Source organism: Cololabis saira, chromosome 4, assembly GCF_033807715.1.
Source record: "Cololabis saira isolate AMF1-May2022 chromosome 4, fColSai1.1, whole genome shotgun sequence".
NCBI classification, from domain to species: domain Eukaryota; kingdom Metazoa; phylum Chordata; class Actinopteri; order Beloniformes; family Belonidae; genus Cololabis; species Cololabis saira.
Genome location: NC_084590.1, coordinates 3,439,046 through 3,456,964, shown reverse-complemented (window position 1 = coordinate 3,456,964; position 17,919 = coordinate 3,439,046). Strand labels below are relative to the sequence as shown.

Below are 17,919 nucleotides of genomic sequence, written 5' to 3'. Positions count from 1 at the left end.
GATAATCCCGTTGGCACAAGTTGTGTTTATTTCTGCAGCAGAGGAATCAGATCGTGATGCTTCATGTTTTAAATATAAATGTATATTGTTCACATTGTTATACTTATGAGAGAGGTGATCGCGGACATTCACAATGTGTAAGACTCAATAAACGTATAGGCTACATTGGTCTTAATCGGTTAGTATATAATACGCATGACAATACAGCAGAACGAGGAGCCGTTTTTCATCCACCAATTTAAGTTCTGGTGTCGGTTCTTAAATTTCAAACAAGAAAAGCACAGTGTAATGATGCACTGACGCTGCTCATAAACATTCAAACCACTGCGGTCACGCCATCTCCGCTTCGGAGAGGCGCAGTCGCGCTATCTACGCTTGGAAATCAATTGCCCGTCTACATCGCGTTGTACGGTAAAGCGTGTTGACGGCTTCAAAACGGTTATTATTATTATTTTCATGTCTTGAAATAGATACATATGTCATTCCTTTTTGTAGTTTTACTAAAGTCTAACAAAATGATAAAAAAAGCAAAACCAATCGCCCATTCAGAATCCCATTCATTTCTATATAGGCAGATTTTAAATATTCATTAAAAAAACAAATCAAATTGTTTTCAGGAAACTGCACCATATTCTTGTTCATCATGTACTCAGTCCTCGGGTACCTCTGACATCATTTTCAAGTTCTTTCACTGCAGCATTTTCTAATGCTAAATTCATACCCAATATAATACTAATAGTAACTAGAAAATTTCTGGAAATTTTGATATGGGCATGCCCTACCGCCCATTCGTCCCCTCTTGCTGCTTTGGTTTGGGGCTGTAGTGGTTGTGTTTAGGGTGGCTCTATGTCAGTTTGAGGTGTTTTTACACTTGTATTTCATTTATTCCTGTGCTCCCAATAGTTATTAATGGGGCGCGCTTTTTGGCATCTAGCGTTGCCACGGTAACGCTTTTGACTGAGAATAGTAATGCCCATCGAGGCAAGATGGAGATGCATCTAACGATGTATGCCGTGCATGGGTGCATGTTCCGGTTCAGGCTACGTTAACGGATAGGTTTTTTTTTTCACCGTGGTACAAAACCCCATCCGAATGAATGGGGCCATTTGGCCTGGATTTTGACATAAAATTTCCTTAAATCCCAGCTTCATGAAATTTGAGTATGTTGAAGACCACAGCGTGCCCAGTCAGGGGACATTTGTACGATGTCTCTACGATAACCTGTTGCCTAGCAACAAGCGTCCAAATTCAAACAGAAATAAAAAAAAAAATGAAAGGTCAATATTGCGAAAACTGTAGTAATTAGCATAATGAGGTTGTAGGGTCCGTTAGTGCCAATCGGGCCGAGTGTTTGAAAGTTTCAACGATGTCTCTACGATAAAGTTCGGCCGAGCAATAAGCGTCCGAATTTTCGCCTTTTATTTTGCTTTTTGGCGTCTAGCGTTGCCACGGTAACACTTTTTACTGAGAAAAGTAATGCCCATCGAGGAACGATGGAGACGCATCCAACGATGTATGCCATGTATGGGTGCATGTTCCGGTTCAGGCTACGTTAACGGATAGGTTTTTTTTTCACCATGGTAAAAAACTCCATCCGAATGAATGGGGCCATGTGGCCTGGATTTTGACATAAAATTTCCTTAAATCCCAGCTTCATGAAATTTGAGTATGTTGAATTCCACAGCGTGCCGAGTCGGGAAACATTTGTACGATGTCTCTACGATAACCTGTTGCCTAGCAACAAGCGTCCAAAGTCAAACGGGAAAAAAAATAAAAATGAAAGGTCAATATCACAAAAACTGTAATACTTGGCATAATAAGGTTGTACGGTCGGTTAGGGACAATCGGGCCGAGTGTTTGAAAGTTTGAACGATGTCTCTACGATAAAGTTCGGCCGAGCAATAAGCGCGGGAATTTTCGCCTTTTTTTTTGCTTTTTGGCAACTAGCGTTGCCATGGTAACCCCTATTACTGAGAAAAGTAATACCCATCGAATCACGATGGAGACGCATCCAACAATGTATGCCATGCATGGGTGCACATTGCGGTTCGGGCCGTATTAACGGACGAAAAAAGAGTGCGGAATAATAATAAGAAAAGGGAAACCTTTTCTAGATACTAATATATCGCCTTCATTTTCATGTTTTTCCTCGTTTTTCCGGCCGTGTTTTAGTTTTTGGGGATTTTTTTTTTCCACATCCGAGCGGGGTCATGCTGTACACCCGCTGGTGCGCAGTGGGACTTTTGCGACTTTAGCTTGTTAGCAACATTGCCTTTTGGGCCATTCTGGACGATTGCAATATGGTCATGCCATTACTTGGCATGCCCATAATTAGTTGTTTTAATCTGCTTATATACCTGTGTATTGGGTGTGATTTTAGCATGTAATTATTAGAAAATGCTACAGTAAAAGAACTTGAAAATGATGCCAGAGGTACCTGGGGACATGATACAAGAATACGTTTGCTTTTGCTGAAAACAATTTGATTTGTTTTTTTAATGAATATTTAAAATCTGCCTATATAGAAATTAATGGGATTCTGAATGGGCGATTGGTTTTGCTTTTTTTTATCATTTTGTTAGACTTTAGTAAAACTACAAAAAGTAATGAGATATGTATCTATTTCAAGACATGAAAATAATAATAATAACCGTTTTGAAGCCGTCAACACGCTTTACCGTACCACGCGATGTAGACGGGCAATTGATTTCCAAGCGCAGATAGCGCGACTGCGCCTCTCCGAAGCGGAGATGGCGTGACCGCAGTCACAAACTCTTCGTACGATCATTATAAAACCAAAACTCTTCAAGGAACGCAACGCAAAGCAAAGAACAGCATTACCCATATGCAGCTGAAATCGGAAGAAATGCCCCCAAAAAAATGTATTCCAGCTCAGAGCCGATGTTTTTTTTTTATATGTTTTGTCTGTTTTTGTACATTTCTTGTTAGGATGAGCGGTTTTTAATGGATAATTATCTTCATTATCATATTCAAACTATTTGAGGGAAGAGACAGGGCGGAGTGTTGTGCTCCCGCATGTGCGCTCAAATCCACGCTGATTGGGATGTACAGAGAAACCTGCGTGGATTTGGGCGTACGCAGGGTTTTGTACATCTGAATTTTTGCGTTCGTTCGCACGGTTTCACGTTGAAATCCACGCACTCTTAGTACATGAGGCCCCAGGATTCCTTGTGAACAGAGCATGTGCAGAAAACAAATTCCTGTTCCGTTTGATGGGGATATTCTGTTTGGCGTTTACATGACCGAATATATGGCGTCCGTATTAATGGTGCCATCGGTGTAAACCGGAGTCAAGTTCTCTCGTCTGATTTATGTCTGACCTGGCAATAAAGCTTTTTCTGATTCTGATTCTGATATTTGGGTTTTAAAAGGAGTAACCCAGGGGTCATATTCGGGTTTTTAAAAACCTGAATATGAGCAAATTGGGGTTATTCAAAGGGGTTATTGGTGTTTACATGGCCGTGCAAAACGGGGTAATTGCCAATATTCGGGTTTTAAAAGGGTTATTGATGCATGGAAACACAGTCAGTGTCTAGTGTAAGTACCTAAAGAATTGGAATTTTGAAAGAGAGTTTTTAGATTGTAATTATTCAAATATTGGGTGTTTCCTGGTTTGGGCTGATCCTCGTGTTTCCTGGTTTGGGCTGATCCTCTTGTTTCCTGGTTTGGGCTGATCCTCGTGTTTCCTGGTTTGGGCTGATCCTCGTGTTTCCTGGTTTGGGCTGATCCTCGTGTTTCCTGGTTTGGGCTGATCCTCGTGTTTCCTGGTTTGGGCTGATCCTCGTGTTTCCTGGTTTGGGCTGATCCTCGTGTTGGGTTGATCCTCTCGTGTTTCCTGGTTTGGGCTGATCCTCTCGTGTTTCCTGGTTTGGGCTGATCCTCTCGTGTTTCCTGGTTTGGGCTGATCCTCTCGTGTTTCCTGGTTTGGGCTGATCCTCTCGTGTTTCCTGGTTTGGGCTGATCCTCTCGTGTTTCCTGGTTTGGGCTGATCCTCGTGTTGGGTTGATCCTCTCGTGTTTCCTGGTTTGGGCTGATCCTCTCGTGTTTCCTGGTTTGGGCTGATCCTCTCGTGTTTCCTGGTTTGGGCTGATCCTCTCGTGTTTCCTGGTTTGGGCTGATCCTCTCGTGTTTCCTGGTTTGGGCTGATCCTCTCGTGTTTCCTGGTTTGGGCTGATCCTCTCGTGTTTCCTGGTTTGGGCTGATCCTCGTGTTTCCTGGTTTGGGCTGATCCTCTTGTTTCCTGGTTTGGGCTGATCCTCTTGTTTCCTGGTTTGGGCTGATCCTCTTGTTTCCTGGTTTGGGCTGATCCTCTTGTTTCCTGGTTTGGGCTGATCCTCTTGTTTCCTGGTTTGGGCTGATCCTCGTGTTTCCTGGTTTGGGCTGATCCTCGTGTTTCCTGGTTTGGGCTGATCCTCTTGTTTGGGCTGATCCTCTCGTGTTTCCTGGTTTGGGCTGATCCTCGTGTTTCCTGGTTTGGGCTGATCCTCTTGTTTCCTGGTTTGGGCTGACCCTCTTGTTTCCTCTCCCAGGAGTTGCAGGTTGGCTCTGCTGGTCCAGTGTGATTATTGCCCGCTCCTCTTCCACATGGACTGTCTCAACCCTCCGCTCACAGCGTTACCTGCGGGGAAGTGGATGTGTCCCAACCACGTTGAGCACATAGTGGTAAGATGCGTTTTGTGGGCTCAAAGTAAAATGAGGCTTTTTTTTCAGCCGTGGTTCTTGTCTGGTGTAAAAGCTTTTCTCATCTTCCCGTTTACCGTCCAGCTCAACCAGAGGAGCCTGAGTCTGTCCAGACGCTGCCAGCTCTTCGACCAGTTTCAGGACAGGATGTCCCAACATGCCGTCAAAGTGGACTTCCTCCGTAGAGTGCACCGGCAGAACGCTCCGAACAGACGCTCCTTCCACCAGAAGAACAAGAACACCATCAAGGTAAACTGGACGTGGACAAAACGTGGACACAGCCCACAAGCAGGGTGTGATATAAGCTGGTACCAGCTGATACCAGCTGATACCAGCCGATACCAGCCGGTACCAGCCGGTACCAGCTGATACCAGCTGCCTGTGCTGCGGTCATGTGTCCTAGCTCTTGCTGTTATGCTTTAATAGATTTATTTATTAACCCTTGTACTGTCTTTGGGTCAAAATGACCCAATTCTTCTATCCTTCTTTCCTCCTCCTCTCTCCTTCCTTCTTCCTTTCCTCTTTTCCTCCTTTTTTACCCTCCTTTACTCCTTTTTCTTCCTACCTCCCTTTCGTCATTCCTTCCTTTTATTACCTTCTTTGCTTCAAGCGGCGATGCTTTTTTTTTTGTTAGTTTGTCTCAGTGCTGCTGAAAAGTCAGCTGGAGCCGTGAGCAGCTATGAAGAGACAGATCTCCTGGTAGATCTGGTCGTTCCTTATCTCCGTCTAGATCTTTTTAATTCTCTCCTCAGCTCCAGGTTTATGAACATCTGACCCTCAGAGTTGGATCAGAAACAGACTTTTGCTGCCGTTGCTGGTTGAATAAAATGAACAAGAATCCGTCAGAGTCTCTTTCTCTGATTTCCTCCTCCTGACTCAGACGTCTGACTCCAACCCCCCGACCAATCGGTGGCCTGTAGTGTGATGATGTCAGATACAGCCGATTCAGCAGCTTAGAACCTCAGCACAGTAGACACAGAAAAAGTATCTGCTCAGCACATTAGACCCCTGGTGGGAAAGAACCAAACCAAGGCGAGTTGGGTTGAGTAGGTACTAGTGGAAAAGCTCCATTACTTCTTAAGGGAGCTGAGATGCTTCAGCGTTTGCAGCCAGATGTTGAGTATCTTCTCCAAGTCTGCTGTGGAGAGTTCAGTCACATCTGCAGTGGAGAGCAGCATCAGAACCGGAGACTTCAAGAAACCCAACAAACTGATCAAGAAGGCTGGCTCTGTTCTGGAGCCTCTGGAGATGATTGGGAGAAGAAAGATGAGATGAAAAAAAATGCTGGACAACCCTGAGCTTCCTCTCAATCACAGCAGGGATTCAGCAACACAGACGCTGCAGCAGATCCTTCACAGCTAGAACCCTCTACAGTGACTCTTTGAAAAGACTTAAATGAAACAACTACTGTTAAGTATTTTTGGATTGAATTGGAAATGATTGTTTGTTTGTAACCAGGTGCCAGATGCCATCAAGTTCCAGTACCAGAACCCTCCGCCCCTGCTCCTGCCTGCACGCGTGCGGCAGCTGGAGCTGGTGTGCAGCAGCGTACCGGCCCATCAGACCTCCATGTACCTCACATCAGAGGCCGAGCAGCAGGAGGTGAGAACAAACGGCTCAACAACTCCAAATCTTCACAAGAATATGTCTTATTTCTAGTTAAAATGTCTCATTTTGAGTCAAAGAAAATCTCATTACACTAAAATAAGACTCATCACTGGAAAAAACAACAATTTTCACCTGTTTAAATTTGATTTTCACTTAAAATAAGTAGAAAAATCTGTCAGTGGAACAAGATTTTTTTTTGCTTGTAATAAGAAGATAAATCTTGTCCCACTGGCAGATTTTTCTACTTATTTCAAGTGAAAATTTACTTGAAACAGGTGAAAATTGTCAAATAAGTTGTTTTTCTGGTAATGAGTCTTGTTTTAAGTGTAATGAGATTTTTGACTAAAAATTAGACATTTTAACTAGAAATAAAACAAATATTCCTGGTAAGATTTTGAGTTTTTGCAGTGCATTCGTACAGACACACACTCACACACACACGTATGAAACATTAAAAAAAGTGTGTGTGTGTGTGTGTGTGTGTGTGTGTGTGTGTGTGTGTGTGTGTGTGTGTGTGTGTGTGTGTGTGTGTACAGACTGTCTCAGAAAATTAGAATATTGTGATTTTCTTTAATGCAATTACAAAAACAAAAATGTCATACATTCTGGATTCATTACAAATCAACTGAAATATTGCAAGTCTTTTATTATTTTAATATTGCTGATCATGGTTTACAGTTTAAGAAAACTCAAATATCCTATCTCAAAAAATGAGAATATTCTGGGAATCTTAATCTTAAACTGTAAGCCATAATCAGCAATATTAAAATAATAAAAGGCTTGCAATATTTCAGTTGATTTGTAATGAATCCAGAATGTATGACATTTTTGCATTACAGAAAATAAAGAACTTTATCACAATATTCTAATTTTCTGAGACAGTCCTGTATAATTGTCTGTGAGTTAGAGCAGAGCCTTTAGAAAGCATTGATTACTTATTGCTTCTCCCTGTGTGCTGACCAGTGGCTCCAGGACGTGATTGCGCTCCAATGCAGCATCATGCGTCATCTCTCCAAGCAGCGTGCCGGGTCCCCCCCCTCGTCAGCAGAACTGGACTGTGAACAAAACACGGCAAAATCCCGCGCTCCGTCGGTGGACATGAAAACTCAGGCTTCATTAAAAAGGACTTCTTCCCCCGACCCGTGCTCCAAACCCAGCGCCGTCACCGACGGCAATCCAGGGGCCCCCCTGGCCCGGGACCCCCAGGTGGAGCTGGGGGTCTGCAAATGCCACACACCCCCGTGTCAGAACTGTAGGAAACCCAACGGATCTTTGGCCGAGTTTGAACCCCCCAAGGCCAAAAGATCGGTAGATTGTAACGTCACCCCGGCCCCCTCGGCCCCCTGCAGACAGGCCGAGCTGCAGCACAGACTAAAGCCCCCCACGGCAGAGCCAGACGCAGCTCCGGCCCTGGAGCTGATGAACCACATAGGAACAGAGCTGGTTAAGAGGGAGCACGGGGGTGTCACGGAGGCCTCTGCCCAGAAGAACTGCCCCGCCGCCCCCACCCTGTGGCCTCACGGCAGCCAGCAGAACCACAGCAGCAGCAGGACGGAGCTGCAGGAGGATTGGAGGAGCAGTGAGAAGAACGCCGGCTACTCCAGCTCCAGCAGTCCTCCTGCAGGACACCCGGCACACAGCTCCACTAAGCTGACGACATCGTCTCCAACTACAGGTACAACTACAGGTACACACCACACTGTTGCATCAACTACAGGTACACACCTGTTGGGTCCCTAAATCAACATAACATAAATTAATAACCAGGAAAGACACAGAGACCGTTAGAATGATTTTCAAGGCCTTCTGCAGAAGGGAAGCAAAGTCGGAGCTTGCAAAGCAATATGGCCCTCTCGGATGCTCTCGACAGACGCTTGCTTGCTCCGCCTCTGCATGACGCTTTTATTGAGAAACGGTGACAGGAAATGACCATTTTAAGACGGCCAATGGTGGACAGTGGATGGACAACGGGAGGAAACAGATGGTCACACATGTGACATTTTCAGTTAAAGAGCAACTAATCTTGGGTATGCAGAAACAAACAGACATCCTTAAAAAACACAAAGGGTCAAGGGGTCAACTAAAAACAGGAACTCTGTTGGGGGTTTTGAACAGATGCGTCTAAAGACACTGGGCCATTGACAAACCGGGAAGTCACCAGGCCAACCTTCATGGGGGTCTTGTGTCATCAGATGGTCCAACTAACCTTTAGCAATGTGTCAGCTGTCAGTCGACCCCCCTGACAGAACTCAGGAAGTGGCCTGTGATCTGCATGTGATAGTTTATAAGGACAAACAGGCAGTTTTCTAAGCTGACCTAATAAACCTGATTCTAATAGTTTCATAAGGACAACTAGTTCAAAACTTTGATTAATCTCACACACCACCACACTGTTGCATCAACTACAGGTACACATCACACTGTTGCATCAACTACAGGTACACACCACCACGCTGTTGCATCAACTACAGGTACACACCACCACGCTGTTGCATCAACTACAGGTACACATCACACTGTTGCATCAACTACAGGTACACACCACCACGCTGTTGCATCAACTACAGGTACACATCACACTATTGCATCAACTACAGGAACACATCACCACTCTGTTGCATCAACTACAGGTACACACCACCACGCTGTTGCATCAACTACAGGTACACATCACACTGTTGCATCAACTACAGGTACACACCACCACGCTGTTGCATCAACTACAGGTACACATCACACTGTTGCATCAACTACAGGTACACATCACACTGTTGCATCAACTACAGGTACACATCACACTGTTGCATCAACTACAGGTACACACCACACTGTTGCATCAACTACAGGTACACACCACACTGTTGCATCAACTACAGGTACACATCACCACACTGTTGCATCAACTACAGGTACACATCACCACACTGTTGCATCAACTACAGGTACACATCACCACACTGTTGCATCAACTACAGGTACACATCACCACACTGTTGCATCAACTACAGGTACACATCACCACACTGTTCCATCAACTACAGGTACACATCACCACACTGTTGCATCAACTACAGGTACACATCACCACGCTGTTGCATCAACTACAGGTACACATCACCACACTGTTGCATCAACTACAGGTACACATCACCACACTGTTGCATCAACTACAGGTACACATCACCACACTGTTGCATCAACTACAGGTACACATCACCACACTGTTGCATCAACTACAGGTACACACCACACTGTTGCATCAACTACAGGTACACATCACCACACTGTTGCATCAACTACAGGTACACATCACCACACTGTTGCATCAACTACAGGTACACATCACCACACTGTTGCATCAACTACAGGTACACATCACCACACTGTTGCATCAACTACAGGTACACATCACCACACTGTTGCATCAACTACAGGTACACATCACCACACTGTTGCATCAACTACAGGTACACATCACCACACTGTTGCATCAACTACAGGTACACATCACACTGTTGCATCAACTACAGGTACACACCACCACTCTGTTGCATCAACTACAGGTACACACCACCACTCTGTGGCATCAACTACAGGTACACATCACTACCTGCCTTGCCTGCCACACCACTGGCTTGTATAACTTCGCGTATTTTACTTATCACAGGTTCTTTTTGGAACGTAATCCCCGCCAAAAACCAGGGATTAATGTATTTAAAACTGAAAATCAACAGAGATGTTGCATGTTGTGTCTCAGCGGAGGGACCCGACGTCCCAGCAAAATGAACACAACAGAAGTGTTCAGAACAGCACACACTGAAGGCTGATTTATGGGTCTGCGTTACACCAACCTCTCGTCGTGAGGCGTTGCTCTCTCGTCGTGAGGCGTTGCTCTCTCGTCGTGAGGCGTTGCTCTCTCGTCGTGAGGCGTTGCTCTCTCGTCGTGAGGCGTTGCTCTCTCGTCGTGAGGCGTTGCTCTCTCGTCGTGAGGCGTTACTCTCTCGTCGTGAGGCGTTACTCTCTCGTCGTGAGGCGTTACTCTCTCGTCGTGAGGCGTTACTCTCTCGTCGTGAGGCGTTGCTCTCTCGTCGTGAGGTGTTAATCTCTGGTCGTGAGGTGTTAATCTCTGGTCGTGAGGTGTTACTCTCTGGTCGTGAGGTGTTACTCTCTGGTCGTGAGGTGTTACTCTCTGGTCGTGAGGTGTTACTCTCTGGTCGTGAGGTGTTACTCTCTGGTCGTGAGGTGTTACTCTCTGGTCGTGAGGTGTTACTCTCTGGTCGTGAGGTGTTACTCTCTGGTCGTGAGGTGTTACTCTCTGGTCGTGAGGTGTTACTCTCTGGTCGTGAGGTGTTACTCTCTGGTCGTGAGGTGTTACTCTCTCGTCGTGAGGTGTTACTCTCTCGTCGTGAGGTGTTAAGGCGCGAATATACTCTACGCAGGTGGCTGCGTATCCTGCGTACCCTGCGAACGTGTCTGTTCATGCTCCACTGCATACCTCGCGTACCACCCGAGTAGAGCCTGTCATACCGATGGTGACCGATAGGGGGCAGTAAGCAGAGCAACAGTTGGAAAAGCTACTTATATTAAGTAGCAGAAGTAGTAGCAGCAGCAGCGGTAGCAGATTAGAAAAACGAACACTTTTACAGGACAATATTGGATGATGTAGGAGATTATAACATCGTGTGAATGTGTATGAGTGTGTATGAATGTTTGTGGTGGTCGGAGGGGCCGTTTGGCGCGATATGGCAGCCACGCTTCCGTCAGTCTGCAGGGCAGCTGCGGCTACAGACGGAGCTACCACCGGGGAGAATGTGTGTGAATGAATAATGATCTCTGTAAAGCTCTGGGTGCCTTGAAGGAAGCTAAAGAAAACCACAACATTATTATTATTATTATTACTCTTTTTTTAATGTGTATTACTTATTTATATTACTGTTTTACCCCCTTCCCTGTGTGTGTGTGTGTGTGTACTTCTGCTACGTGAGTTTCCCCGTTGAGGGAGTAATAAAGGACTATTTTATCTTATCTTATTATTATTGCTTATTATCAAAAGTGGATAGTCTTTCCAGACTAATTTATCCAGCATTCTCCTCACCCATCTCAACAAGAATGACGAAACAATAAATCCAGTTAATTTTAGGTTCATATGGAGAAGTAGATGTCAATATATAAGAAAGATTAACATGGTCAAAAAATGTATTGTTCCTAATATGATTCCAAGTCATTCATTCATTCATTTGCAAGTCATTCAATAGTATTTTTATTGAAAAACAGAGTATTTAAAATAAAATAAGTCCCGTCAATTGACTCCTGGCTCCCGGCTCCGCTTCCTCCCGGCTCCGGGAGGCACCGAGGCTCGGCGCGTACCTCCGCCGGGGCTCGGCCGCCGGGGCTCGGCCGCCGGGGCTCGGCCGCCGGGGCTCGGCCGCCGGGGCTCGGCCGCCGGGGCTCGGCCGCCGGGGCTCGGCCGCCGGGGCTCGGCCGCCGGGGCTCGGCCGCCGGGGCTCGGCCGCCGGGGCTCGCCATCCGCGGTACTCCCGGGGACTCTAGTCCCGCAGCACCAGTGAGTATTTTGACCGGAGAGATTATAAAATACCGGACTTCGGCATATTTTACCGGACAACGGAAACCCTGGGGGGAAGTTAAATATTGCATAAATATATGCACGGGGAACTTTCTCCAGGGGAGAGCAGCATAATCGTGCCAGCTGGGATCAGACCGGGAACAGCGATACTAGCGGCCAGAGCGAGAACTGCAGGTCGCGTACGCGTTCAGTGTCTTTTTGAGAACGTGCACGTCGACGCGTCAAATGTACGCAGGATACGCAGGATACGCGTGACGTGACGTCACACGTATCCTGCGTCGCGCGTACGCGTTCTGAACGGCAAGTATATACAGCCCTTTACTCTCTCGTCGTGAGGTGTTACTCTCTGGTCGTGAGGCGTTGCTCTCTCGTCGTGAGGTGTTACTCTCTCGTCGTGAGGCGTTGCTCTCTCGTCGTGAGGCGTTACTCTCTCGTCGTGAGGCGTTGCTCTCTCGTCGTGAGGCGTTGCTCTCTCGTCGTGAGGCGTTGCTCTCTCGTCGTGAGGCGTTGCTCTCTCGTCGTGAGGCGTTGCTCTCTCGTCGTGAGGCGTTACTCTCTCATCGTTACCCCACGTTTACTGCACGAGGCACGACCAACGATTGGGTCAAAATCTGGCCCGATCCAAAAAATAGTCACACGACTGGAAAATCGGCTCAAAACGAGCCGATAATTGCACAGTGTCTGCCCGGCTTTAGCCACTCAACCATCGTACATGGCTCTGCTGTTTGTTTTATTAAGTGCTGGAGGAGTTGCAGAACCCAGATTTACTTGCTGTTTGTGCTTGCATTCGCGTCCGTTCGCCTGCACCACCAACTGCAACGTCGCTCGCGTAGTACGCGAGGAGAGCTCGTTGTACCGGCGGTTGCGGGCAGTAAGCAGAGCAACAGTTGGTTGCGATCTTGGCAAAGGAAACGGCGCCAGCGACCTCCGCGTCATCACTTGTGGCCAGTCACTCGCGTCACGTGAAAAATGTATTTTTCTTTTTGTTGCGATTTACAAAATGTCGTGTTATGTGATTGCGATATTATGGCAAAAGGGATTTATGGTAGTAAAACACTGGTATCTATATTTGAACCAGTGTCACTCAGCAGGCAGAGATGCCATGACACTGAATGAATGGGCTTGTTTCTCTGTAAACTAATGATGTTGAATGAAAAGGAATATAATATTCAAAGGATGTCATTTTTGTTGCTTGCCAGATTGCGGAGCACATGTGCCCCCGCTCCCGCAAAAAAGTTCAGGCTCAGGATTTCTTTTTACTTTAAGCCCTGGCAGACTTTCTCAGTTAATGAAAAATGAAATAATGACAGGAAGTATGTTTGTATATAATGTCAAGATTGTTAAAAGGGTTCTCGTGTGTTTTGTTGAAGGCAAAGTTTATGTGCATTTCAGCAACAATGCAATTGAAGGTGCTCAAGGTGAAGGGTGGAGCCTGACAGTACCGTATTGGCCCCAATATAAGACGGTGTTTTTTGCATTGAAATCAGACTGAAAAAGTGGGCATCGTCTTACATTCGGGGTCTAGACGTTATACCCATTCACAACGCTAGATGGCGCCAGATATCTTCAAAGCGGATGCTGCACTTAACTCCCCAGGCCAAAGCGAACTCCTGTCACGAAGAAGAAGAATAGCGGTAAGAAAGAAAAGAGAAGAAAATAATAGAAGAGATAACAGAAAAAATGGAGAAACGTAGCGACAATCTGGAGAAAAGTGGGTGGAAGATCGGCAGGTGAACCGGCAGCTGAGGAGAAGTTATGATGCAAACTTCAACATGATGATTTGAATGAGGCAAAATAATAAGCTTTTTCTCTCGAATATATTGTTATAATCATTAAGTTCAGATGTACTGTAAATATTCTCTGTATAAAAATTGAATATGGTGTTCAAAAAGTCTTTCTTCAAACTTGAGTCTTGAAAAAGAGGGGGTCGTCCTATAATCAGGGTCGTCTTATATTCGGGCCAATAAGGTATATGTATAAGAAAACAAGTGAAACTCATTATGCTGAAGTTTGTGTTTTTATTTCTATAAAAACGATGGATGTACTTGAACCTTGTTGTCCTCCACAGACATGAAGGTTGGGCAGGGACTGATGGACAGACTGCTCCCCGGTGCACCGTCTTCTCTCTCCAGCCTCTCCTCCTGCATGAAGGATGAGAAGGAGAGCATCGGTGAGTGGACTTGGTTAGTGGTACGACGGCGCGTCACGCCTCAGTTCTACTGCCGTAGTGCCTGTAGGCATGAGCTCAGCGGCGGAGGCTGCAGCGCCGCCCCGGCCCGGCGCGCACCTCTTTTAAAAATCACAACCGTGCGTTTTCTCAACATGGACCGCAGGAAACGCAGTTGGTAGATTTGTTCTGGGTTTTGGAATTTCTCCCCACTATTTCTGCTCCGTCGTCCTCACGTGAGGCAGAATAATAGTTTAATAATAATAATAATAATAATAATAGTTTGCTGCAGGTTTTGTAAAAACAGCTGATGCTCAACAATGATCAGCTCCAGCGCATGTGAAATGTCCTTTTATACGGAATAGATTAATGTTGAAGTACAATTTCGAGAAAAAAGTTGAAAGGTCGAGAAAAAAGTCAAAATGTAGAGATTAATTTTGAAATACAATTTCAAGAATAAAGTGAGAATTTCGCTTGACCTGAATGTAACATTCCTTCATAAGTACAAACACAATGTAGTCCCCAACTTTACACTTGTAAAGACTAACTTAAGATTCCTTGTTTTTTTTAAGCAGCTCAATGTAAAACAATGAACCGTATGCATCACAATCATCGTACAAGAAGTGCATTGGTCAGTTAAATTCTCCGTGTGATTATGTCTAACCTCATATGGAGGAAAATAAAAGGCTCAAATAAAAGGCTTGTCTGTTTTAGACGAGGGGGGTTTGCTCTCTGCGTCGTCGTGTGTTTGGCTGCTAGTGTATTTGAGACTCCACGGACTTCCATGGTGTTTCATTTCAAATCAACAGAACATGCAAATAACTTCAGTCTTTAGTCCAGCGAACCATCTGCATCTTTTTGAAAGTGAACTTCCGTTCAAAGGTCCCTTTTTATTCTCCATCTTTCCTCACTTTTCAAAAAGGTTCACGCAGTAGTTCACCGTACTTTTCTTCAAGCTACGGTGCCGTCCACCGCCAGAAATGAGATAATGCGCTTTTTTATTTATTTATTTATTTTTTTATCCTGCGCGTTAATCGTGCGTTAAAAAAATAGTCGGCGTTAAGAAAACGTTAACCCTTGAACTGTCTGGGTCAAAATGACCTAATTCTCTTGTTCCTTCTTTCCTCCTGCTCTCTCCTTCCTCCTTTCTTTTCTCCCATCGTACATTCTTTCCTTGTTTTCTCCTTTCTTTCCTTCTTTCCTTCCTTCCTTATTTTTTTCCTTCCTTCTTTCGTCCCTTCTTTCCTTCCTTATTTTTTCCCTTCCTTCCTTCCTTCCTTCCTTCCTTCCTTCCTTCCTTCCTTCCTTCCTTCCTTCCTTCCTTCCTTCCTTCCTTCCATATTTTTTCCTTTCCTCCCTTCTTTCCTTCCTTCTTTCCTTCCTCCCTCCCTCCCTTCCTTCCTTCTTTTTTCCTTCCTTCCTTCTTTCCTTCCTTTTTTCCTTTCCTTCCTCCTTTATTCCCTTCCTTCCTTCTTTTTCCCTTCCTTCCTTCTTTCCTTCCTCCCTTCTTTCCTTCCTCCCTTCTTTTCTCCCTTCCTACTACTTATCTCCATTCCTTCCTTCCTTCCTTCCTTCCTTCTTTCCTCCCTTCTTCCCTTCCTTCCTTGACCTGAAGACAGCACCAGGGTTGCATTAACGTGTTATGAACGTGTTATGAACGTGTTATGAACGTGTTATGAACGTGTTATGAACGTGTTATGAACGTGTTATGAACGTGTTATGAACGTGTTATGAACGTGTTATGAACGTGTTATTAAGGTGTTATTACCAGCCCTAACAACAAGCTCTTCATGCTGGTGTGTGTGCTGCCGTGCAGGGATTGACATGGATAAGATCGATGCAGAGATGATCAAGCTGCTGGCCTTCCAGAGGATCCAGCAGCTCTTCTCCTCCAAAGTGAGCAGCGCTGCAGCTCCAGCTCCAGCTCCACCTCCACCCCCCAGCAGCGCTGCCTCCAGAACCTCCTCACCCCCCCCTGACGGTAAGACCCGCTCACCCCGGCCCCGCTCTGGTTCTGCTCACCCACCCGTCCCAGGGTTTAACCCGTCATGTCCCTCCAGGTCAGAAGAAGGTCCAGGCCCGAGCCGTCTTCTACCCCCTCACCGGGACCGGAGGAGCCGTCAACATGTGCTACAGGACCTTGTACATCGGATCTGGTGAGAGACGCTGCAGCACCGGCTCCTTCCCCTGTACTGGCAGAGCGGTTACATGGAAACAAAGAGTGGCCCACGCACATACAGGACTGTCTCAGAAAATTAGAATATTGTGATAAAGTTCTTTATTTTCTGTAATGCAATTTAAAAAAAACAAAAATGTCATACATTCTGGATTCATTACAAATCAACTGAAATATTGCAAGCCTTTTATTATTTTAATATTGCTGATTATGGTTTACAGTTTAAGATTAAGATTCCCAGAATATTCTATTTTTTTGAGATAGGATATTTGAGTTTTCTTAAGCTGTAAACCATGATCAGCAATATTAAAATAATAAAAGGCTTGCAATATTTCAGTTGATTTGTAATGAATCCAGAATGGATGATATTTTTGTTTTTGTAATTGCATTAGAGAAAATCACAATATTGTAATTTTCTGAGACAGTCCTGTATGTTTGTAGCAAGTGTAGCCCTGCATGTGTAGCTGTAAAAGCATAAAAACACTCACTAACCCCCGTTAATGTTTGCTGTAAAGGTGCTGACATGGACGTGTGCCTTACCAAATACGGCCACTGCAACTATATATCGGGGAAACACGCCTGTATTTTCTATGACGAGGTACGGTTTAGTGTTCTTAACTAGTTTTATTGATGAATCAGAGCATGTCATTGTGCTGCCCAGTTATTTTCCAGAGTAGTGAAGTGTTGTGCGTGTGTTCCAGAACACCAAGCATTACGAGCTGCTGAACTACAGCGAGCACGGCACCACGGTGGACAACGTCCTCTACTCCTGTGACTTCTCTGAGAAGGCCCAGCCGTCGGCCCCCAGCGGCCTGGTGTCCAAGGTGCAGGGAATCATCCGTAAGTCGCTGCGCTCCGTCGCACTCCTCAAGGCTGGGTTAGGGTTCTGCAACTAATCCTTTTCTTTCTTTGTTTTGGGTCCGTGTACTTCGCAGCCATCCATTTTTTGTTTTGAAATGACAAAATAAAAATGAAGAAAAAATCCGTTTCCCGTTTTTTGTTTTGATACTAAAAACGGAAAACGGATCTTTATCCGTTATCCGATTTCATTGGTGTGTTTGAAAATCGAAATTGGGAATTAAAACAGTGGAAAACTATTTTCTCTATTTCCTATTGGTTTCCAGTATGTTAGAGTTCAGTACATGTTATTGATTATTGATTGATATTGACTGTCACAACATCACTGCAGCTTCATGACGGAGTGAAGACAGATTACAGATTAAACTCATGTTTCAGATTTGATATATTTTCTGTTTCAACATAAAAAAAAATCTAAAACTGTTAATTTTCAATCTGATGAACAAAAGAACCAGAAACAACTTTCTTCATTTATTACTGTGCATGTGCAATCCCCCCATTTGTCCAATCCTTGTTTTCAGTATCCTTGGAAACAAATAGGAAATAGAGAAAAGACTCGCTGTTTTGGTCCGTGTATCTTTTGGTCATTGGATTTTTCCGTCATGAGTGGGAATCAAAAAACAAAAAACGATTGGTTTATTTGATTTTCCTTTTAAAACAAAAAACAAATATTGAATTACACTGCATTTTTTCTTTTTCTGTGTTAATATGATTTAACAAAGATTCAAAATACGCTTTTATTTTCGTTTTCTATTTCATATAAGAAAAATGAAATCCCTAGTCAACAGGAAGGAAAAAACGAACCAAAAACAACCGTTTATTCAT

The 17,919-nt window shown here is 44.8% G+C and overlaps 1 protein-coding gene across 4 annotated transcripts in view; it reads left to right on the top strand.

Moving 5' to 3' along the window:
- phf12b (PHD finger protein 12b) overlaps nucleotides 1-17,919 on the top strand; it is a 45,547-nt gene that overhangs the window by 21,058 nt on the left and 6,570 nt on the right. For 2 of the 4 annotated variants that reach the window (XM_061718683.1, XM_061718681.1), the window contains 9 exons: nucleotides 4,551-4,683; nucleotides 4,786-4,950; nucleotides 6,160-6,303; nucleotides 7,273-7,996; nucleotides 13,962-14,063; nucleotides 15,877-16,041; nucleotides 16,121-16,216; nucleotides 16,752-16,834; nucleotides 16,938-17,076. In XM_061718683.1, coding sequence (XP_061574667.1) covers nucleotides 4,551-4,683; nucleotides 4,786-4,950; nucleotides 6,160-6,303; nucleotides 7,273-7,996; nucleotides 13,962-14,063; nucleotides 15,877-16,041; nucleotides 16,121-16,216; nucleotides 16,752-16,834; nucleotides 16,938-17,076 — 1,751 coding nt within the window. Of the gene's footprint in view, nucleotides 1-4,550; nucleotides 4,684-4,785; nucleotides 4,951-6,159; nucleotides 6,304-7,272; nucleotides 7,997-13,961; nucleotides 14,064-15,876; nucleotides 16,042-16,120; nucleotides 16,217-16,751; nucleotides 16,835-16,937; nucleotides 17,094-17,919 lie in introns of all 4 variants that reach the window. The other 2 variants (XM_061718684.1, XM_061718682.1) reach the window with 2 other exon arrangements.